The sequence below is a fragment of the Mustela nivalis genome (assembly GCF_964662115.1).
Source record: "Mustela nivalis genome assembly, chromosome: 5".
In the NCBI taxonomy this organism is placed as follows: domain Eukaryota; kingdom Metazoa; phylum Chordata; class Mammalia; order Carnivora; family Mustelidae; genus Mustela; species Mustela nivalis.
The window spans coordinates 80,445,952-80,469,985 of record NC_139024.1 but is presented as its reverse complement, the minus strand read 5'-3'; the positions used below and the strand labels follow the sequence as shown (position 1 = coordinate 80,469,985).

At 39.2% G+C, this 24,034-nt stretch overlaps 1 protein-coding gene across 5 annotated transcripts in view; it reads right to left on the bottom strand.

Annotated features, from left to right (window-relative positions):
* The window catches only part of CEP85L (centrosomal protein 85L), a 223,697-nt gene that overhangs the window by 161,773 nt on the left and 37,890 nt on the right, over positions 1 to 24,034 (bottom strand). Inside the window, exon 2 of one of the 5 annotated variants that reach the window (XM_082730950.1) lies at positions 14,049 to 14,158. In XM_082730950.1, coding sequence (XP_082587076.1) covers positions 14,049 to 14,130 — 82 coding nt within the window. In that variant the 5' untranslated portion in view covers positions 14,131 to 14,158. Of the gene's footprint in view, positions 1 to 8,235; positions 8,473 to 12,523; positions 13,314 to 14,048; positions 14,341 to 24,034 lie in introns of those variants that run through there. The other 4 variants (XM_082730949.1, XM_082730951.1, XM_082730952.1 and 1 more) reach the window with 4 other exon arrangements.

The window sequence follows — 24,034 nt, the reverse complement described above, 5'->3', positions numbered from 1 at the left end:
GTCATTCAAAGCTGTTTCCTTGTTGATCCTCTTCTTAGATGATCTGTCCATTGCAGTGAGGGGAGTGCTAAAGTCCCCTACAATTATTGTATTATTATCTATGTGTTTCTTTATTTTTGTTATTAATTTGTTTATATAACTGGCTGCTCCCATGTTAGGGGCATAAATATTTACAACTCTTAGATCTTCTTGTTGGATAGACCCTTTAGTTATGATATAATGTCCTTCCCCATCTCTTATTACAGTCGTTGGTTTTAAAATTTAATTTGTGGGGTGCCTGGGTGGCTCAGTGGGTTAAAGCCTCTGACTTCGGCCCAAGTCATGATCCCGGGGTCCTGGGATCGAGCCCTGCATGGAGCTCTCTACTCAGCAGGAAGCCTGCTTCCCCCTCTCTCTCTTCCTACCTCTCTGCCTACTTGTGATCTCTCTCTGTCAAATAAATAAATAAAATCTTTAAAAAAAAATCTAATTTGTATGATATAAGCATTGTTATCCCAGCTTTATTTTCATGTCCACTAGCATAATGTATGGTCCCCACCCACCAATTTTAAATCTGGAAGTGTCTTTGGGTCGAAAATAAGTTTCTTACAGACAGCTTATCAGTGGGCCTTGCTTTTTTTATCCAAATTGATACACTGTGTCTTTTGATTGGGGGCACTTAGCCCATTTAAATTCAGAGTAAGTACTGAAAGATATGAATTTAGTGCCATTGTATTACCTATAAAGTCAACATTTCTGTAAAATGACTCTGTTCCTTTCTGGTCTATTTAACTTTGGGGCTCCCTCTTTGCTTAAAGGACTCTTTTTAATATTCCTTGTAGGGATAGTTTGGTGTTCACAAGTTCTTTAAATTTCTGTTTGTCCTGGAAGCTTTTTATCTCTCCTTCTATTTTGAATAACAGCCTTCTATTTTGGTAAAGTATTCTAGGCTGCAAATGTTTCTCATTTAGTACCTGCATATATCATGCCAGTCCTTTCTGGCCTGCCAGGTCTCTGTGGATAGGTATGCTCCAAGTCTAATGTTTCTACCCTTGTAGGTTATGGACCTTTGTCCCAACAACAACCACAGAGAAATATACACTAAAGAAATCAGGAACACTGAAAAAAAAAAAAAATTAAATTAAAAAAAAAAAATCAGGTAAGACCCAAAACTGGGGGAAAAAAAATTTTTTTAAGAAGAAAGAATGTGGGTGCCGGGGTGGCTCAGTGGGTTAAGCCACTGCCTTCTGCTCAGGTCATGATCTCAGCGTCCTGGGATCAAGTTCCGCACTGGGCTCTCTGCTCAGCAGGGAGCCTGCTTCCCTTCCTCTCTCTCTGCCTGCCTTTCTGCCTACTTGTGATCTCTCTCTGTCAAATAAATAAAATCTGTAAAAAAAATTTTTTTTTTAAATAAATAAAGAAAGAAAGAAGAAAGAATGTAATCAGACAGGGGGCTAGAACAGACCAATATACTGGATCCTGTGTGTATTTGGTCTCTTTGTCAGAAAACTAGACCCCAAACCTGTAAAGAAAGAAGAAGTTATATATGTAAAAAATCAAATACAATGAAAGGACAGAATATAACTTTAAAAAATGAAATTAAAAGGGAAAAAGGGGGGGAAAATATAAACAGACAAGTGAACAGAACAGAGCAACTGTATTTTGGTTGGTTTGTTACAAAACACTACATCTCAAAACTGTAATATATATATGTATGTATGTATGTATATGTGATATATATACATATATACACACAAACAAAATACATTGAAATAATGTAACGGTAAAGATAAAATTTTTTTAAAAAAGACTTTAACAGAACCAAAAAAAAAAAAAAAAAAGAAGAAAGAGAGAGAGAGAGATAATATGATCAGACAGGTGAAGAGAACAGAGCCATACACTAGATTCTGATGTATTTTGGTCTGTTAGAAGAAACTGCATCCCAGAATGGTAAAGAAAGAAAAATATATATACAAAAACAAAATTAAATAAAATAAAAGGCTAGAATGTAACTGTAAAACTGAAAATAAAAGATTTTTTTAAAAAGTTGAGAAGAAATTGGTTGAAAAGGAAAGAGAAAAAAATTATGAATTTATTCATAAAATTATGAATAAATTTAAAGTCATAAAATTATGAACTTAAGAATTATGGGGGAAAAAACTTGAATTCTGTATGCCATATGCCCCTAGTGTTGGAGTTCTGCAGTTCGCAATGATTGGTAAAGTTGGTCTTGCCTGGATGTTCTTGCTGATCTTCTGGGGGAGGAGCCTGTTACCCTAATTCTCGGGTGTCTTTGACCTGAGCAGAATCGCACCGCCCTTGCCAAGGGGGCCAGGCTAAATAATCTGTTCTGGACTGGATTGCTTTATGTGGCTTTTGTTGCCTTAAGACTTTCCCTACTGCTTTAGAGGATGAGATTGAAATGGTGGTCTCTCTATCTCAAGCCTCAGAGTCAAGAGTTTGGGCCTGACTCCTTAGCGCACCCTTAGGGAAGAGCAGTCAATCACTCTGGTCCTCCCTGGTCTTGGTTGCCACTCCGTGCTCACCCAGCCTGTGACCAAGCATTTCTATCTCAGACAGGCAACCCCACTTTGAGTTTCTAAACCCAGCAGACTCTGATGTACCACCTGCACCACTCCTCCCAGGGGTCTCCACCAGTTCTGCCACTTGTTGGGCCCCTGCTCAGAAAGCAGTTGCCCCACCAGGCCACAGTTCAGTTTATGGCAACGCTGAGCTGAGAACCCACTCCTGGGCTCACTGAGAGCAGCCAGCTTCCCCACTCCAATGCCTGGAAACTCTGACGCACTCAGGTACCCCTCTGTCTTGTCTTCCTATGACCCCGGGGACACCAAGACCACACTGTCTCACCTAGGATTCTGCCCTGCTTCACCACCTGAGCTCCTTTCAGGCAGGGATGTCCCTCACCATAGCAGACTTCTAAAAGTTCTGATTTTGTGGGGCGCCTGGGTAGCTCAGTTGGTTAAGTGTCTGCCTTCGGCTCAAGTCATGATCCCAGGGTCCTGGGATTAAGCCCTGCATCAGGCTCCCTGCTCGGTGGGGAGCCTGCTATTCCCTCTCCCTGCCACTCTGCCAACTTGTGCTCTCTTTCAATCTCTCTGTCAAAAAAAAAAAAAGATTCTTAAATAAATAAATAAAAATAAAAGTTCTGATTTCGCATTCTGCTGCTGTATCACTTTCCAATACCCAGCTTACAGAGGCCCCCTCCCCTCACAGTGTGTCTTCCCATGTATCAGCTCAGATTCACTTCTCCATCCCTCCTACCTTACAGAAAGCAGTCACTTTTCTATTTGAAGAGTTACAGCTATTCTTTTCTTAGACTCTGGTTGAGTTCACAGGTGTTCGGAATGATTTGATAGCTATCTAGCTGAACTCCTGAGAGCAGACACAACTAAGGTCTCCTACTCCTACTCCTACTCCTACTCTGCATCTTGGTGAAAAATCATGGAGATATACCTTTAAAAGTGCCAGGCATAAAGGGGCTCCTGGGTGGCAAAGCTAGTTAAGTATTCCTAGCTTTTGGTTTCAGCTCAGGACCTGTGCATCATGGGCTCCGTGCTCAGTGCAGACTCTACCTGAGATTCTCTCTCCCTATCCCTCTGCCCCTCCCACTCACGCTGTCTCTTTCAAATATAAATCTTTAATAAGTAAAAATTTTTAAAAGTGCCAGGTATAAAAACAAACACATAAATCAATGGAACAGAATAAAGGGCCCAGAAATAAACCCAAGCATATATGGTGTATTAATTTACTACAAAGTAGTCAAGAATATACAATGGGAAAAGGATAGTCTCTTCAATAAATGGTGTTGGGAAAACTGGGCAGTCACATGCAAAAGAATGAAATTGGATCCCTATCTTAATACCATACACAAAAATCAACTCAAAATGAGTTAAAAGCTTGCACATAAGGCCTGAAACCATAAAACTCCTGGAAGAAAACATAGAGGGTAAGCTCCTTGACATCAGTCTTGGCAATAATTTTTTTGGACTTGCCACCAAAAGCAAAGGCAACAAAAGCAAAAATAAACAAGCAGGACTGCATCAAACTAAAAAGCTTCTGTACAGCAAAGGAAACCATCAACAAAATGAAAAGGCAACATATGGAATATAAAAAAGTATTTCCAAATCATGTACCTAATACGTTTTTGTTTAAAGTAGGCTCCATACCCACCAGAGCCCAACATGGGATTTGACCTTAAGACCTTGAAATGGAAACCTGAGCTGAGATAAAAGTTGGACACCTAACCAACTGAGCCACCCAGATGCCCCTGTAAAAAGGATTTAATATCCAAAATATATAAGAAACTCATACAACTGAACAGCCATATATAAAATACACACGCACACACACACACACACACACGTAGGGGTGTATATATATATATATATATATATATATATATATACATATATAGATATGTATATAGATGTACATACAAATATATATCTCAGATTTTAAAATGGGCAGAGGACCTGAATAGGTATTTTTCCAAAAAAGATATACAAATAGCCAAAATCTAAACCACCATGAGATACCACCTCACACCAGTTAGAATGGCCATTATCAAAGAGCCACAAAATAACAAATACTGGCAAGGATGTGGAGAAAAGGAACTACTGGTGGGAATGTAAATAAAAACTGAATTTTAAATAATCAAAAACTATTAGTCTTTGCTTTCTAAACATAAAAAAATAGAGAAGTTCATTCATCAACTACTTTAAATAATTTTAGACACATTACCACTAAAGGTGTAAGACTATATTCTTCAGATTTGATTCTGAATTTCCTTATTTACAATTCTGTCACAACAAGGAATACCTTTCATTGGTTTAGGTTGAGGTTAAGATTACGTCAATTAAGAACAATGATCAGATAAATAAGTGGTTTGCCTTTCACAGAAAAAGTATGAATTCAAACCAATAAATATTTGCCAAGTACTCATTATATATGTTTAAAAAGGATGAGTCTTATCTTCTGGTTACTTGAAATGCTGCGTTCAGAAAAAGTACATTGGTAGCCATTTAGAAAGAGGGCCACATTTAATTTAATCTCTTATAACCCTCTGTTCTGTTTATAAACTAGTAAAAATGAGACTTTTTAATAAAACCACTGCAAATGTGGAGAAAGTATACCAAATGGTATTCCAGAGGTTCCCCTTTGTCCTTGAATATAACTATTTCAAGTACCACTAGAAAATATATTCTACACATGGTAGCAAATTATGCCAAAACTTAGAAGGATCAACAGCACCTAGGAGAAAATAAAAATCCCAATCAAAAGAAGTTTTCCTAAATAAAGAAGTAGTTAAGCCTAATAAATGCTACTTTTATTTATGTGACCATTAGCCTGCAAAGGAAGTTAAGCTAATTATTTCTGTTAGCCTTTTGTTTACTCATGCCTAAGTGCCACACATATTTAAATGCCAAAACTAAAACAAAACATTAGTTCTAGGGGGTGTCTGGGTGGCTCAGTCAGTTAAGCATCTGACTCTTGTTCTCAGCTCAGATCTTGATATCAGGGTGATGAGTTCAAGTTCCAACACATTTCAAAATAAAGTTTTGAAAAAATTAACTATCTCCCCAAAATTAACTATCTCCCCAAAATTAAAGAACTTAATTTCTAGTCAAGCTTTTCAGTACATTATTCCTTAAACGTGATGCAATGCTCAATACTACTGAGAAAGCTTCTCAAAAGCTTCTGCAATGTCATGGTAAGGCAATATATATTTCTTAGGGTCAATAAACACACACCTGCCTCTATAAGAGCAATACAACATCCTTGTAGAAAACTTTGAATTTTACATGATATATAGTCCAAATTTTTCATCCCATTCTCATCCAGAGGATAACTAAAAACTATAGTTCATCTTTAACAGAATTTTAGTACTGCAAAGTAGCATCAGTAAAGCAATCAGATTTATTTACTAGACATCTACCATACAGAAAAGGCATGAAACAAAGATCTTGATCTTAAACTCATTCTTTATAATTTATAATCTAATGAATGACTTGAATTAATTTAGTACTATGTAATGAAATCTTAAAACCACTTATGACACTTAATGACAGAAAATAAAAACAGAGGCAGAGTCACTATTTTGAGGCAGATTCTCGGTTCAAAGAATAAAATAAAACTAATTACCAAAGTCTAGGTTCCCTGACAGAAAATGCATTCTGATGGGAAAAACACTTATACCATTTTAGTTGCCCTGGGCAAAGTCAAGGGTCAGCCACTGTTTAGTGTAAGGCATTCCAGGAGACACTTCCCCTAGTTTTAACACTGAGCATCCAAGGCAAACCTAGCTGGTGACCCTAACTTGAGAAGTAGTAAGGAGAAAGCAATTCAAACTTCTATTTAGGACGCATGTATTAATCTCTATGCAATAAAGAGTTGAGTAGATTCAAGAATCTCCAATTCCCACCAGCTTTAAATTTTTAAGTCTCTAACTGAAACTGGCCAGTGACATTGGTTCATTCTCTTCTGACTCATTTTACATGGCCCCTTAGAACTATAAGACTTTAGTGATCACTCCTTCTTTCAGCCTTCTTTCTTCTAGAACATCACACTCTGGTTTTACTCTGAACTCACTGGTTCTTCTGTTTCTCTGGATTGTTCCTCTTCCTCTACCTGACAGAAAACATTAAATGTCCCAGAGTTTGATCCTCTGCTGTTTTCTCTATACTTTCTGTGACCACCTATAAACACCATTTACACTCATATCTCTAAAAATTCATACCTCCACCTCTCCCATCTCCCCAGTGAGCTCCAGACTGAATATCAGACCTGAACTTCTAAAAAGCATCTCAAATTTCACATGGCCAAAACAGAACTCAATTCTGCCTGCCTTCCTCACTCTTCCCTGCCTCAGGAATTGGCACTACCATCCACTATAATTACTGAAGCCAAAACTAAGACATCGTCTTTGATTTCTCCTTCCCTCCTTTTCTACCTCCAAACCATCAGTAAATCCTGTCAGCTTTCTCAAATATATTCCAAACCCATTCTTTTCTCTCCAAATTTGATTTTACCACTATGATCAGAGCCATCATCTGTCACCTAATTACTACAATAACCTATTAACTGTCTTCCCTACTGCTCTTTTCCCACACCCCTCCACAATTTCTTCCCCTCTCAAAACAGCCAGGAGTGATCTTAAACACCAAGAACAGAGAATGTCTACTTTGTTTCCCCAATACACAAAACAGCGTCAACCTCATAGTGGACACTCCCTGGTGAATGAATGAAGAGTCAGTCGTCTCTCCTCCCCTTTCATACCTAGCTTCCCCCACACAGAATAGAATCCAAACTTCTTACTATGCCTTACATCATCAGGCCTCCTTCACCTCACATCCCTGCTCTCTATGCTCCAGATTCACTGGCTCTTGATATTCCTCAAACTCATTTTTACCATAGAGATGTTTCTGTACCTTCCACCTGAACACTCCCGCCCTCATGCCTGGTTCCTTCTCATCGTTCTGGCCTCAGCTCAAAATCACCTCCTCAGAAAGGCCTTCCCTGACCAGCCTCTCCAAAGTAGATCTATCCATCTTCTGCCACCTCACCCAGTTTCCTTTACTTCACAGTACTTAGCAGGTAAATTCTCTTGTTGTTAGTTTACTTACAAACAGCTTCCTCCTCACTAGAATATAAACTCCTTTAGAGCTGGGACCTTATCTTTCTTGCTCAGTGATGTATCCCTAGAGACTAGTACAATGCCTACTACATAATATTTATTGAAAGAATGACTCACAAACATTTACCAAGTACTTATTATGTGCCAACCGCTATGCTAGGTAATAACAATGGATTTTTTTAATTAAACAAAAATAGGAAGTGGAAACAAAATAGTAGTATGAGGAGAAATTTGATGTTCATTTTATGTTGACCATTCCTGCACTTAAAATGAAAGATCTTCTATGATAAATTTTACTTTTCAAAATATTATTTTGGCAGTATAAAATAAGAAGACCCTTAAAGTATTAGTAATAATTAGTATCTCACTGCAGCTTTGGAAGTTATCTAGATGATGACAATATTCATTTTTAATGTACATTCTATATATTAGTTCCCACTAATTAAGCCATGATTCAATAAAATACTATCTAGGACTCTTCATGTCTTCAAAATACACATACAAACATTTCATCCAATCAGAAAAATCATGACTCTGTAAAACCTTCCTGCTCTCAACATACAGAAATATTCACAACATGACAATAGTGGTTGTCAACTCACCATTTATTGTCTGGCCTCAGATTAATTAACCAGCTTCATTCAAGCCAAGAACTGATCAAATTCCAATTACTAATCAAGTTCATTTCACAAAAGTCATCACTAAAGTTGAGATTCACCCCTCACCTCCCGATGCCTATTATAACAGAACATGTCCAACTGAGTTTAGGTGAAAGAGTTACGTTTCATTGTTACCACAGTACTTTTAGATCCATCTAATTCAGAACCACAGCAGAAAACCTTAGTATCTGATGTAATCATAGCAGTTACCACCATTATCATTATGACATCACTAAACACCTTATGGCAAAGCATCACCTAGGAAGAGGTAGATTTCAAGCTCAAGGCACTAAACAAATGACATCTCTTCAGATCTTATGTTCTCTATAATGTCATATTTTAGCACAATTTGAAACTATCATATCCTACTCCAAAATGTTGTAAGGGTTGAATATACTAATATTTTTAAAGTGTGATTTATAAAATGAATCAAATTCAGTGTAACTAGATATAAGTACTCAAAATATTACACTAGATTTTTAAAACAGGAGGGAAATAGAGACACTTGGGTGGCCCAGTCAGCTAAGCATCCTAACACTTGATTTCGGCTCAGGTCATAGTCATGATCTCAGGGATGTGAGATCAAGACCCAGTATTATTAGGCTCTGCACTGGGCATTAAGCCTTCTTAAGATTCCCTCTCTTCTCCTCCCTCTGCCCCTCCCTCTCTAAAAAACAAAACAAAACAAAAAACCTAAGGGAAATATACCCATCCTTCAACCAACTTTAAAACTATTATACAGTTTGAATAGTAGGGTATTCTCAAATATACTCAACCAAAAACATAAAAGACATACCACTTGTTCTATTTAACCAACTGAGCCACCCCGGGACCCGCCCACTTGTTCTATTAATTAATTAACTAATTAATTTTAATTAACTTTCTAACCCTACTTGTCAATAGAAAAAGAGGTGGGGGCAGGGAGCTTTTTTTTTCTTTGTATCGAAATATAAGAACACATTAATCTTATTTACATTTATATACAATTACTCTATAAAGCTGAAAAACTGTAGGTACCAAAACAAAATTAAATCCTAAATAAAGGCCAAAAGTTCAGGTTTTCCAACTCACACTTGTTATTACTATTTGTTTTTACTGCCATTACTTAAAAAAAGTTCCCTTCAGCAATTTCAGCTGATTCTATGTTACCCTTCTTTTTCTCCTTAGTCTAGTTAGATATTTGCATAAACAAATCATATTTAGGATACCCGTAATTAACCCACTTTCCTTTACTGTGAAGTAAAGGAAATGAAATAAACTCATTTCAATACCAGCAATTATTTACTTACCCCTGATCTTTGCACTGGCCCTCAGGACCAAAACGAATGCTGACAAATTCAATCAGAAGACAGCCCTTTGTTTTCAGTAAAGTCCTAAAATCACTCAACTTAGTCAAAAGATATACTGGAGATTATTTCAAAAATATAAATTTTCTTCAAAATCTCAAAAAGGAAAAGAAATCCCTGCATAAATCAACTCAGAGGTCATTATCTTGACCTTCACCATCTGCTCATTTGTAGAAGAAACTACACTTGGTTTTTCATCTATGGTAGAACTTCATAAAACTAACTAAAAAATAATTTTAAATACTTATTTGCTCATGGGGCACCTGGGTGACCCAGTTGGTTAAGAGTCTGCCTTCAGCTTGGATTATGGTCCTGGGATTGAGCTGCACTGGGCTTCCTGCTCAGTGTAGATACTGCTTTTTCCTCTCCTTCCTCTCATGCTCTCTCTATCTCATCTCTCTCAAATAAATAAAATCTTTAAAAAATAAAAAACTTATTTGCTCAATAAAGAAGCATAACAAAAATTTTATCATTATTACTGTAAAAGTAATACACTCTCAGCTTAAAAGCTGAAAAAAAAAATTTTTGGAAAGGCATGCCGTGACATACCAATGGTTTATCACTACAAAAAAAAAAAAAAAAATAGATAAAATATATGCTTTGTAAAGATATCCTGTCCAGGGGCGCCTGGGTGGCTCAGTGGGTTAAGCCGCTGCCTTCGGCTCGGGTCATGATCTCAGAGTCCTGGGATCGAGTCCCACATCGGGCTCTCTGCTCGGCAGGGAGCCTGCTTCCTCCTCTCTCTCTCTGCCTGCCTCTCTGCCTACTTGTGATCTCTCTCCGTCAAATGAATAAATAAAATCTTTAAAAAAAAAAAAAGATATCCTGTCCAAATTACTTCATCTTGGGTACTGCTTATAAAGTATCCCCTTCCACTATGTTCTTTGATACAGGAAGGTCTAAAGGCTGCAATACAACCTCAAAGTCCTTCCTTCAGTTACTTAACCTCTAAGCACTAGGATGTTTTCTTCCTCATGGAAAACAATGGAAAAATGGATACAATGCTTGGGTGATATTATACCTCCAAACATATTATTACAAATCTATTTAAAGAGGTTAGGTTACAAAGACATTACAGATGGCTTCTGACATGTACATATAAATTGAAAGCACTCCATACAACCCCTAGGGATAACGAACTGTCTTCTCACTTACCGGAGTTACTTTGATTGCAGAATTTCCAAATACTCAGTAAGCATCAGAAACCTCTTAATTGCAGTCTCCCCTTTTTCCGACAAATAGTATACATCTTTGAGAAAATAATTCCTACTCACGTTTTTCTTACTAAATGCATGCCTATTAAATTCCATTATTTATTAAAGTTTGCAAGACCAGATTTAAGAGAATGATTTTAAATCTAACCCTGGGTTTTAAAATTTATATATGTCTCCATCTAAAAGTAGGGTATGATGACTACAGTTAACAATACCGTACTGTATGTTTGAAATTTGCTAAGTGGGTAGATGTTAAGTGTTTTTACCACTCACAAAAATATGGTTAACTCTATGAGGTGATGGGTATATTAACTAGCCTGATTGTGAAGATCATTTCATGATGCATTTATACAAGTTGTACACCTTAAATATACATACAATTTCTACTTGTCAATTACATCCCCCAGTAACTGGTAAAATTATATGCCTAAAAAAACACATCACAAATTTCTAGACTATCACAAAATTGTGTTATTTGAGATTTTAACAGCAACTGTGCCTGATATATTTCAAGCAGCAGAAAATAGTACCAGAAAAAAAAATTCACACTTCCAAATACTGCTTCTCCTTTTTGCTTTGCAAATAGCTTTGAATGTACACAAAAATGTCATTTACAAGTGGAACTCAAACATTTTGTGGAACAAGGTTACCTAGAAGTTCTGGAAACACCTAAAATTGTAGGAAAAATTTTGCGTCTGTACTTAAGGCAATTTTTTTCTGCATAAAAGGCCTACAGAACTTTCAGCTTCCCGAAAAGGTTCAAGATCCAATTAAAGTGACTGGAGGAACCGTCAGTGTCAAATAACTTGTCACAGGCAATCCAAGCCTTACTTTTTTTTATCCTGAATGGCGGGGCGGTGGGGGGGGGGGGGCGGCGTTTATCCTAATGTGGTGGATCCTACACAACTTCTAAGCAGATGCAGGCATGAAATGGCTGTCCGATACAAACCGCTCCCTTCACACACCGAACGCGGCAATCTCCCAAATTTTCTTGAAGGGTCCAGCGCAAAGCAGACGCATTAACACCCCCACTGCTCAAAGATCGACTAGCTCAAGCAGGACGTGTCCTCCTCTTACGCCAGAGAGGGCTGCGGGGAGGTGACCAGGTTTCACCGAGGGGCAGAAGTCCCCTCCGGGATCACTCACGGAAGAGACCGCATCACCAGCAACCTCCTCCCGCCCCAAAACGCCCCAAGTAGAAGCTGTGGCCGTGAGCGCCGCAGACCCCGGCCCTCCCAGGCGCGCCACGGGCCGCCGCCGCAGCACGGTCGTAGCGACCTTCTCGCTCAGGTCCCCCGCAAGCCCTGTTACCCGCGTTGACCACACAACCCACGAGGGAAAGGGAAGAGGTCGGACAACAAAGCACAACCCGAGGAGGCCCAGGCGAGCTTTAAGTTGGGGCGCGGGGGCTGCGGCCCGAGGAGGAGCTGGTTGGAGCCGAGCCGCGCGATGCGGGGCGGACGGGGCCGGGGACGCGGCCCGTCAGATGTCAGCCGGCGGGGCCGGGGTGTCTGCAGCCGGGAGGAAACCCGGAGGGCGTGAGCGCGGCGGCGTCGGGGAGGCGGCCGGAGGGAAGCCAGGCCTGAGAAGGGAGGGGAGCGGCACCGGGGTCCCGAGGCGCCTCGGTCGGCCGCAACCCCCGCGCCAGCCGGGGACTGTCCCGTTACTTACCCGCCGGGAGACTGCGGGCTCCGCCGGGGCTGTCCCGGCCGCCGGCCTCCGGGGCCAGGAAGCGCCCCCACATAGCGGGCGGGAGGGCCGGGGGCGCACGACTCCCCTCGTCCGTCCTCCCCCGCCTTCGCCTCCTGCTTCTTCGGCGGCGGAAACTTGTGCAGAGCCTGGGGCCGCGGCGACAGGAGCGGGAGGGCGGGCGGGCGGTGTGGTTAACGGCTGCTCAGCGACGGGCGGGGAGCGCAGGGGCCAGATTCGCCGCGGCGCCGGGGGCGGCGGCTGCCATGGCCGAGCCCGCTGGGCTGAGGCCCGGACCGGGGAAGCAGCGGCTCGGCGGCGACCGCGGCTGGGTTCCGGGCTGAGCCCGAGGTAGGCTCAGAACCTCCAGGCGAAGTTGCAGCTGCGTCTTCTCTCCGCCCCCTCCGCGGGCAGAGCCGGAGCTCGAGTCGGGGCCGGGTGGGGGCGGGGCCTGACGGGGGCGTGGCCTCGGGCGCTTACATAACGCGTGCGCGGCGCGGGGCGGGAACTGCGGACGGGTCCTGCGGCGTACCCTTTGCTCAGCCAGCGACTGAGGAGGGGTCGCCTCCACGCATCAGCTGCATTCCTCCCTCCCCATCCTACAGCTCAGTCGGAAGAGCAAAGAAGATGAGAAGAACAGGCCCCCGGGCTGTATCTTTCGGAGCCGCCCCCCCTTGGGTAATCCCTCCTGGCCTTGGGGCACCTCTCTGAAAGAGACGTGTTAGACCTGCCCTGCTGCATAATTGCTTGAGATAAAAGGCCAGCCCGGGAGGGATTGAGGGACTCCCAGTTTTATTTGGGATTGGGATTAAAGTCATCATGCATTGCAGAAGCATCGTTGATAGATCACTTTGGGGGATAGAAAAGAAGTCGTGTTCCTGGGCGAGGGGGGTGGGGGCGGGGGGGGGGGCAGGCTGGGCACGCGGAGCAGACAGCAAAATATCTCCTATAGAAGAATGTGCGCAGGAAAAGGCGGAAAAGAAAAAGACCGGAAGGTTCAGGGAGGGGCGGTAAATTTTAATCTATCCCCCCAGTGATTCAGATAACCAACTACGGAGGAAGGAGTCAAAATAGCACCAAACCATGCAATGGGAGTAACTTCCTTACACCCTACACCATCAAGTTCCTCCTACGTTTGGTCACTTCCCACTCTTCACCTGAACCTCTAGTACAAGATTATGTATCTTGAGGAAGGACAAAAGAGTGCAGCATCCTCTCCTTAAATCTTTTCCCTGGCAATATCAGGATCCTTCCAACATTTAGATACAAAAGGGTTCATTTAATAAATATTGGTGGAGCACTGTAGGAGGGTTTTACACCTGGTACATGAATAAGAGATAAACTAAAAAGCAAGCCTCTACCCTCAACAAGACTTTGAGTCCAGTGATGCTTTTTTCCTGTTTTAGAAGTTTGCTAACAGAGGCCTTGCATTTCTATTTAAACGCTTTGGGGGTGCTTAAAGATTTTAGAGGTTAAAGTACATTTAGTTGTTTAGTCTATTACTTACCACATCTATGTTGTAATTTATCTGATTGCAGTTTTACATTTAGTCTTCCACCCGTACAGTTCCATTTATTTCTCCCAATCATGAGCAGTTGGCCCAAGGGTGAGCTCTTCCTGAGGACAGAAAGTGACAGAAACATGAAAGGATGTGATGGGTTCCTTTTCCTGATTTAAATGTGCATTAGTTCATTTGAATAGTTATTCAAGTTTAGAAAACTTGAATAGTTGAGGTTCAGAAAGAAGCTTAAAAAATAATAATAAAAAGTTCCAGAAAGAATTATCAGAACCTATATAGCTATATCAAAGTATCCTTGTTTTCATGATTTATAGTTACCATAGTCTCATAACAGGAATGGTATTTATTAAACACCAAAATTTTTTATACAGTTCTAAGAAATGCATGAATTATTACAGATATATCTTGATCTTTTTTTGTGAGTTTATATTTATTTGTTATTCCAAAACTCTCCCAACTTCCACTCAATTCTAAGCAGTGTTTTTGTTTCTGTTTTTAATCATTTGCTCAGGTTTTCTATGTATTTTTTGCCAGTGTGGAGGGCATGCTGCTACACACACAAAAGAACATGTGAAGCTGAGACTATGTAAAATATTTCAATACCAATTACAGGGTAAAAGGAAGTAGTAAAAACATCTTTCTATTTTGGTAGTTGGCACCAAAGATAAAAATTTTTGTGTTCCTACTAATTAAACTTGGAAGGATACAGATCTAATGCAATTAAAATAGCAAATACAAAGCAAGAATAGTATGTATATGAAGTAAACTGTAACCACTTTTTTATTTATATAGATTCTGAGTATATAATGAACTCTGATTTCCCTCACACCCAGTATCCATAGTTCTCAAAATGATTAAAATTTATCATAGCACAGATTTAAGAGCCTAAGAACTACCTAACCATGACCAAGCCTGATGTTGTAAATTGGCATATTTTTGTTTTGTTATTATAGTATGAAAAAACCATGAGGAGAATCTTATAAGCAGACATTTATTACTGAACTTAAATATTCCGGTAATTGTTCTTGTAAGCAGCAATAATAAAAGCAAGTAATGAAAATAATGACTATGTATGTTTCTGTGCATGTGTGTAGATATGTGTGTGTTTAAATACAGTTGCTTAGGTGAAATTTAGATTCTTGTTGGAATGTTTTGGAAGGAGACCTTTTAAAAGTATAAACTAGGTCATGAAAGAGTAAAAAAGTACCAAAAACACCATATTTAATATCAAACCATATTAAATTCCTCATTTGAAATATTGCATTCAAAAAAATTTTTTAATGAAAAATAAACATTGCATTTATAAATCTTAAATTCTTTGGATATGAATCTCTGATCTGATTAAGTTAAACTATCTTATATATTTATATGTATATAATATGTATTTTCATATATATATAATATATCTTATATATTTTTCTTAAATAAATTTATCGTATTGGGCAAACAACAACCAGAGAATTGAAGAATGATACAACAGAGGATAAAAATGATATTTTAAAATGAGAAAGAACTATCATGTGCATAATATGAGGAAAACTCAGAGTGGTTAATGTTTATAAAAATATAAAAATGTCAAAACCAACAAAATGTAGAAAAATTAAAACATCCAGTAATAACTGAAATAGCTCCTAAAGAACAATTTCTACTTGAGAGGGACAGATTTGTGGATGAAGTCTAAAAAATTCCAAGGGACAGATAATTCTGGTGTATCAAGGGTGTTACAAGGGCTTTGATATATAATGTTACTCTTCCAGATCATAAAAAGGACGGATTACTGAATTTATTGTGGGTTGTTGTAATCTCAAATAATTATTTATAATAATGAAAAAAGGGAACTAAGAAACTCTTTTGACAGTGGATTTAAAAATTTTTAATTGGATTCCTAGCAGATACATTCAACTATACAAAGGTGAATAGAAGACATATAGGTTATTCAACCTGTCTGTGCCTCAATTTACTCATCTGTGGTGTGGCTCAGGCCAAGAGGGTGAGGATATCTCATTTCAAGTCCATGATTCCTGGGCGATACAGAAAATTAATCCCATCTGTACCTTTGGCTCCGAAGTTGGGTTGTAATGGCCAATGAGAAAGTAGGTAAGACATGAACCACTAAATTATGGAGCAGTCTTTTAAGTGGGAGGCAAAGCTGGGAGGGATGGAACTTAAAGGAAAGACAAAGTTAAGTCTTCCAAGGTACCAGCAGGTGTTTACTGAAACTGCTTAGGATTGATGTATTTGTGAATGGAACTTATTGTGGTCACCACGTGGTCATACTGAACCTATAGAAAAGATGCAAGGTCATTTACAATGAAGGGGGACAGCAAACTTGATAATGTATAAAGAGACAAGTTCTCCCCTGCCTATCTTCCTATTCAGACACCAGAAGGATAAGTGTATGGAGAGAAGGGTGGAGCTCAAGAAAGCAGCTCACACCTTCACTACACACACACACACACACACACACACACACACAGCCTGCTGCCTAACCAGCACTACTGGAGAAGAGGACTGTTTTAATAACTTAAAATGGTCAAAATATTATGGAATTGGATTGAGATGAACTCAGTGGAAAGGCGGCTTTTTAATAAAGTATAGTTGATAGCAGTCGTGAGACTTTGGAATATTTATTTTAAATGAACTGAGTCTCCTCACTAAACCAATTAAATATTTTATGTAATTCTCAAAACAATCTGTCATCAAAATAAAAATAGGGGCGCCTGGGTGGCTCAGTGGTTAAGTGGCTGCCTTTAGCTCAGGTCATTAGCCCAGCGTCCTGAGATGGATCCTGGCATCCTACATGGGCTCCATGCTGAGCAGGAAGCTTGCTTCTCCCTCTCCCACTCCTCTGCTTGTGTTCTCTCTCTTGCTGTGTCTCTCTGTGTCAAACAAATGAATAAAATCTTTTAAAAAATAAATTAAAAAATAAAAATATTTTTTAAAAAAATGAACAAGGGAAAAAAAAGACAAAAAACAGACACAACTATGGAGAGAACAAACTGGGAGTTTGTTCTCCCAGGGGGGAGGGGAATGAGGGGGGATGGATGAAGTAGGTGGAGGGGATTAAGAGTAAGTACACTTATGATGAGACTGAGTAATGTATAGAATTGCTGAATCATTATATTGTACACCTGAAATTAATATAACACTCTATGTTAATTATATTAGAATTAAAATTAAAAAATAAATAAAGCAATCTGTCATCATCAGGCAATCTTAGCTCTATTTTAAAGCTTGGGAGAAAAAGACCCAGAGAAGTAAGGTCATATAGGCAGTAAAGAGCTAGCGTCCAAACCTAATCCATATGATCCCAAAGCCCATGCTTTTCCCATCATGATCTTTAATATGTTGCGAAACAAATTATAAGATTTTTCTTCAGATGCTGTGCAAGAAGGAAGTACCTAATTATAGGATTTCTGTATAATGTTTAGGGTTCGGCTAAGATTGGAAACCATGTGACATTAATCTGTGGTGTTGTATAATTTTTCTTTAGCTGCAGCCAGCAGTTTGAGTATAGGAATAAAGAAGGCAGATAAAATCACAGGATTTTGTGGTGTGGACACGTAGGGAAAGGGGCAAAGAATTTAAGGATATTGGCTAGAGAATGGGTGAAGTGATGGGCATCTGGGTCTAGCCTCTCTGAAGAGAACAGTGAAATCAAGAGAAGACTGAAATGTGGACGGAAGGCTGAGAGAATAAAGGGATGGAAGTTTCTCAGGAAACTGAAGAGCAGATACACTGACAATAGGCAGGTGAATGGTGGAAAGATGGGGCATTAGGGTGAGTGGGAAGAAAGTTGGAGTTTAAGATTGCAGAGGTGAGGCAGAGGAGGAATTATCTATGAGGCTGCGCTGGAGTTGTAGGTCTCTGATCTCACTTCCAGAAAAACACTGATGCTCAGCCACAAGGAATAGAGTTGACTGGTGGCTCCAGCTGTTAGCTTCTGAAGAATCTGCCTCAGCTTTGAGGGCAGGCCATTTTTCCTGGATAGCTCCAGCCTGGGACTGAACATGGCAGAGACGGTGGGCCCTGCCATTCTTTCCCATGCAGAACCTATGTAATCACCGGTCTTTGTTTTCTAGCTCTCTGTTGGGCTGACTGAGACTCGGTCAGCTCTGCACTGGCATCTGAGTCTTCCCTTTCCAAAATATTTCCCTCCCCTTCCATCTTTCACAGGTGCTACCCTCCAAAAAAAACCTCTTGTACTCCTGACTCCATTTTAGTGTCTGCTTCCCAGAGAACCCAACTAAACAATCTGCAAGGATAAAACATAAAGGAGTTGAGTTTGTTTTAAATAGTAAAGTCGGGTTCTATAAAACGTGATGACAATGTTTCTGAGGACAGGAAACCAAGGATGGGTGATCAGGAAAGCAGCACATAGTAACATGGACTGAAACTACACAATAGTATACATATAAGCACCTTCCAGTTTGAACACCAGGGGAAAGCAGAATTGAGAGAAGCCAAAGGGTTTAGCAGTCTCCGAATACCACTCGGACACACAAACTCATGAGAGAAAGTTCTGAGTAGTTCTAACTGGACTGGTCCTGGCAGCGGCTGTCCCAGTGAGAAAAATTTGCCACTATCCGAAGTACTTCCAGGAACAAATAACAAATGTATGAAATTTACTGTGTTCACTTAGATTGACAGGATTTTTGTTAACCAAGAATAGTTAATTGGTTACAAAGTCTCCATTCAAATAATTTTCAAAGGTTAACATGGTTTTCTTTTCTAGTAGCTTTCTTACTACTGGGTAGTAGAAGAGAATTCAATTTGATAACGCTGTTAATTTTGGTAAGTTTTCATCCAAAGAATTTTCCTCATATTACTTACACAATGGAAGAAAATAGTGATCTCCAGGAACTGGAAGTATAGTTAATGGCACTGAAATAATTCCTAGAATGATCTGGGTTAATTTAAGGATTGGGCCTTCTTGATAAAATTTCCGTGGAGGTCTAGAATTTTAACAAGTATTACAGTCAGAAAACAAAACACCAGTCTAGCTGCAATTTTCAGGTTTATGGGGAAACTGATTTCTTGGGGGTTTTTTTCTGATAATAAAAATATTACATATTTTTAAAGACAGAAAGAAGATAGTATATTCATTCTTCAGTAAATATTTGTTGAGCACCTAATTAAGGCAGGAAAACTAGGGACAGATATGAAAGATTGCCTTACTTCACTATAGCTTTTAAATTTTCTATTGTGTAAGCATATATACATATTAATTGACAAGGGTTGTTTGGGGTTTTTCTAACCCAAATTATCTCTAAGGAAAGGTAGAGTCATTGTACTCCAGTGCCTACAGTCTTTCATATTAAGGGTTACTCTCTGAATTATTTTGATCAACAACATACTGATTGAAGAAGTCACCTAGCCTGACTTAAATTCAATCTGCAAAATTTAGAATCTATTTTTAAAAAAAACATAAATGAACTTTTAAAAGATCACTTTTGGGACATGTGGGGTCTCAGTCAGTTACGTGTCTGCCTTCATCTCAGGTCATGGTCCCCGAGTTCTGGGATCAAGTCCCGCATCAGGCATCTCTCATGTCAGGGAGCTTGCTTCTCCTTCTGCCTCTGCCTGACGTGCCCCCTGCTTGTGCTCAATCTCTCTGACACGTAAACAAATAAAATATTTAAATAAACTAAAAATCATTTTTTTTTTTTGAGGGCAGGGGAGTGGTAGAGGATGAGGGAGTGAGAGAATCCTAAACAGGCTCTAAGCCCACTGTAGAACCTGCCCAGAGCTAAAGCTCACACCCCTGAGATCATGACCAGAGCTGATGTCAAGAGTTCGACAGTTAACCAAATGAACCACCCAAGTGCCCCCAAAGATCACTTTAAAATGTAGTGAAATAGTATTACATAGTAGTGGTTGTAAATATATGCTAAATATGGCAATGGGAAAAAGCAACATACCTAAATTAGTATATTTAATAAATATATAAGTAAGCTAATATTGTGTGGACTTAACTGTTTCACTTACATCTCAAAATTTTAACATATCAAGTTGTTGCATTTTAAACACATTTTTTAAAATACATTTGAAATGCGTCTCCATTTTTTAAAATGGAAAGCACCTTATATTTTGAACATATCTGGACTAAATTAAAATTAATGAATAAAATTGATCCTTTTTTTCTCTACTTTGAGTCACAAACAAGGTATTTCTTAAAGATTTGTAGTATTTTGCAATGTTATGTTCAGGGAACCCATATTTAACATTTTTAACTACCTTAAACTGAATTTCAAAAGTATAACATCTTACAGACTTTTCTTACAACCTAAGAAGACTTAAAAGTTTTTCAAAACCTAGTGGTTTCATTATTGTAATTGAGACTTCTGTTTTTTAATGAACCTTGAATCACCAATTAAACTGCGAAATGAAAGCACAGAAAAGCTGCCTGAATATCAAATACACTCATTATCATAAGTGTTCACAGAGAATATGAGATGAATTAACAATGAACAAAGTATCTACAGGTAAATTCACTCTTCAACATGTATGATGAATGACGGCAAAATAAATTACAAATACATATGTGTGTATATAAGGTATACATGAAATTATGATATTTGCCTAATTGGATTATTAGACACATTTTTACATTACTTGCTGGGTTTAGTTTCTTTTATTATTATTATTATTGTTATTATTACAACAGATAATTTCCTAATGAAGTTCTGGAGCAAATTTAGCCTTAGAAAAGTTAGGCAAGTTATTTATACCATGAAAAATCAGCGAAGGACAACTGTCTTCAACTGAGACCAAAAGATAGAGATAGCCGTTAGCATTTATGTTCATCATCTTAAAAAAAAACACATGATCTCAGCAGGAGGGACCAATAGAGACCCTCAGAAGAGGGGGAGTTGGGGGCATTTGATCAGCGTTGGGGGAGAATAGAGTGAAAGACATTATCCAGAGAATTCTGCACAGCCCTGCCTGAATGTTGCTCGCTTCTTAGCTCACCCTTGAACATCAGTCTGGTTCTGGCCCAGACCCAAGAGCTAAGTTTCAGATCATGGCAGGCTTAGGAGAACAGTGCAGACTGGAACATCTAATCCCACCCTGACTTGCCCTAAAATGGCCCCTGAATCTGTCCAGCTCCTGATTCTGCTGCCTCAAGCTGTTTCTAGCAACTCAGTGCACAGAAGAGCAATGCCATTTTTGCTCTAGTTTTGAGTTTGGGTTTTACCACATAATTTTTTTAAGGAATTTTCTTCTTCCCACATACCATCTTCTAGAACAGATGGCTTAACATTTCTTAGAGGAAATGAGTCACGGTTAGCCGATGAGAGCGTATGTCTCCATGTTTCTAGGGCCGAGACAGTCATCACCCTTCAGGTACGTACCTGCCACGTGGGGAGCCGCTACCAGGCACTGCAGGTTTCCTGTTGCCTTTTCATCCAGGGGCTTATGATGAATTTCCTTAAAATGCTTCAGAATGTGTGGGCTTTCTCCTGTTAATACAACCTTGGTTGGAAGGTAAAGTTTGTAGGCTGCGAAGTGGCTTTCTGCGGAGGTGACAGCCTGCCTCCCAGAGAAGGTGCCAGAATAAGGAGACCTCGAGAGCCACTGTGAAGCTCATATGCCCTGATCCCTTTACAGATACTGGCAAAGGGCCAGAGCCAGAGTATTGCTACAGTGAGGAGCTGGATGGTGGGGCAGATTGCCAGGTGATGGCCAGACTGTCATTAAAAAGAGATGGTTTTTATAGACTCCCAGTAACCCATACTGAACCCTGTGGTTTCTGGGAGAAAAAAGAACCAGATTATTCTCCTATTGGAAACAAACAAACAAAAAAAAAACACTGGATTTAGGGTTGCAGGATCTATATTGGTCTCTTCAAAATACTTCAGTATTTATTTCAGTAAACAGTCTTTGCATGTTCGTGTATCTGTAACTCACACTTTTCCTGAGTCTGGGGATGTTCTCTGCCCCTCCAGTTGTCATGAACGGTCCTTCTTTCCACCATGGCCAGGGGCTTTGTAATGTTGTATCGCTGCCTTGTTAACTCCCACCCCTCGTGGGTTCTCTGAATCTGTTTTTTTATTAAATATGATAAGGAGGATGTCATTTAATGTGAGAAGTATCAGAATATTCAAAGAAAAAAATGAGTATTGATAAACTGAGAAAAACATGATTAACGTGAACTGTCATCTTAAAATTTTCTTATAGTTTAAGGTTTGTATAAACGAAACTGATACTTATTAATATGTCCTCTTAATGCATGCAAGAATAGGTGGTCCTTTATATCCAGAGTATTTTTCTCTTGTGCCTTAAAAAAAAAAAGACAAGGCTTTATTTAAAAAGTCTTTATTATTTTATTTTTAAAAAGACAGTTTATAAACTGTATTAATACAGTATATAAATATTTTAATAAGGCTTATTATGCTCTTCTTTTAAAATTAAATTTTTATAAATCCCCAAATTTTAATCCTACCCCAGCTAACTATTCATAAATACTCAGGACCATTATGGGGTTATTTTAGGCAAAATGTTTAATGTTACTGCATTCATGGATAGGAATTCAGATGCAGAAAATGCTTAAGACCTTGACTTTGCCTTATTTTAAAAAACATCAGAAAAAGTAATACCAAGTCTGGAGATCTGAAATCTCTAACAATGTAAATATGGTATAATTGGTTGCATTTTGTTGTTGTTGTTGAGCTTAAGACTATATCCAGTTTTATAAAAGCTATAAATATTTCATAGCGAACATTCAGAAAAAAATAGAAAATAATTATAAATGAGAAACTGGGATCTGTCTATAATGATCATGAAGAGCAATACTAAAACTACTTCCTGGGGCACCTGGGTGGCTCAGTGGGTTAAGTCTCTGCCTTCGCCTCGGGTTGTGATCTCAGGGTCCTGGGATGGAGCCCCGCATTGGAGGGATCCCTGCAGGGAGCCTGCTTCCCCCCCACCCCCGCCACCCGCCTCTCTCTCTGGCTGCCTCTCTGCCAACTTGTGATCTGTCAAATAAATAAATAAAATCTTTAAAAAAAAATAAAACTACTTTCTGGGCCAACAATGTTGTACAGTGAAACAGCTTGTTAACTTTCCAGGGTTAACAAGAGGGCTACCAGTAAGTGTGAAACATGAGATGCCAGCACCAGGGAGCCCAACGGGCCTCATGGACTCGGTTTTCTCATTTATCAAATGAGATGGTTGCAGTGTTCTCCCATAAAGCTGTTGTGGTGAGAAGGCATGGTCATGTTTGAGAACGTGTTTCATGAATTTTAGATAACCTAATCTGTTTAAGAAACACAAGGGGCAGTTAATTCCAGAGAGAAACTTGTTGATAATGAACGGTACTACAGAGAGCTGAGCAGTGCACCAAGAATTTTACCTATACTATTCCACTGAATCATCTCAACAACACAATACAGAACAGTAGGAATGATTATTATGCCCATTTTTGGGATGAGGAAACTGAGGCACAGGGGGGTTCAAGGCGACATGGTTCACGAGTGGCAGAGCAGGAATGCAAAGCCAGTTCTGCCTGACTCTAGAGCCTCAGTACTTTCATATTCGCTATGTTATAGGGAAACGTTTAACTTCATTAGTAATCAAAGACTTCACAACTGAAAGATCTGAAAATGAAGATATAAAGGAATGATAAGCATCGATTCCATTCGTCTCTACAGAGGGAAGGAAAGAGGGAGAGGAGTAGAATTGGGTAAGGGGTACACGAAGAAGTCAGCCATAGATATAGTATTTTATTTTTACAAAACTAGTAAAAATATGGAAATGTGTTAAGATTTAATAAACCAGGGCCATGGGTTAATATTTTTCTTCATGCTTTAAATAATTAATGGTAAAAAATTAAAACAGGAAACTAATATCACCTTATCTTGTTTATATGAAGATGAAATAATTAAGAAAATAATTCTGGTGAAAGTCTGGAGGAACTGATATTCACATACAGTCCTGGTGATATAAATTCGTCCAACTCTTTTGGAAACCAG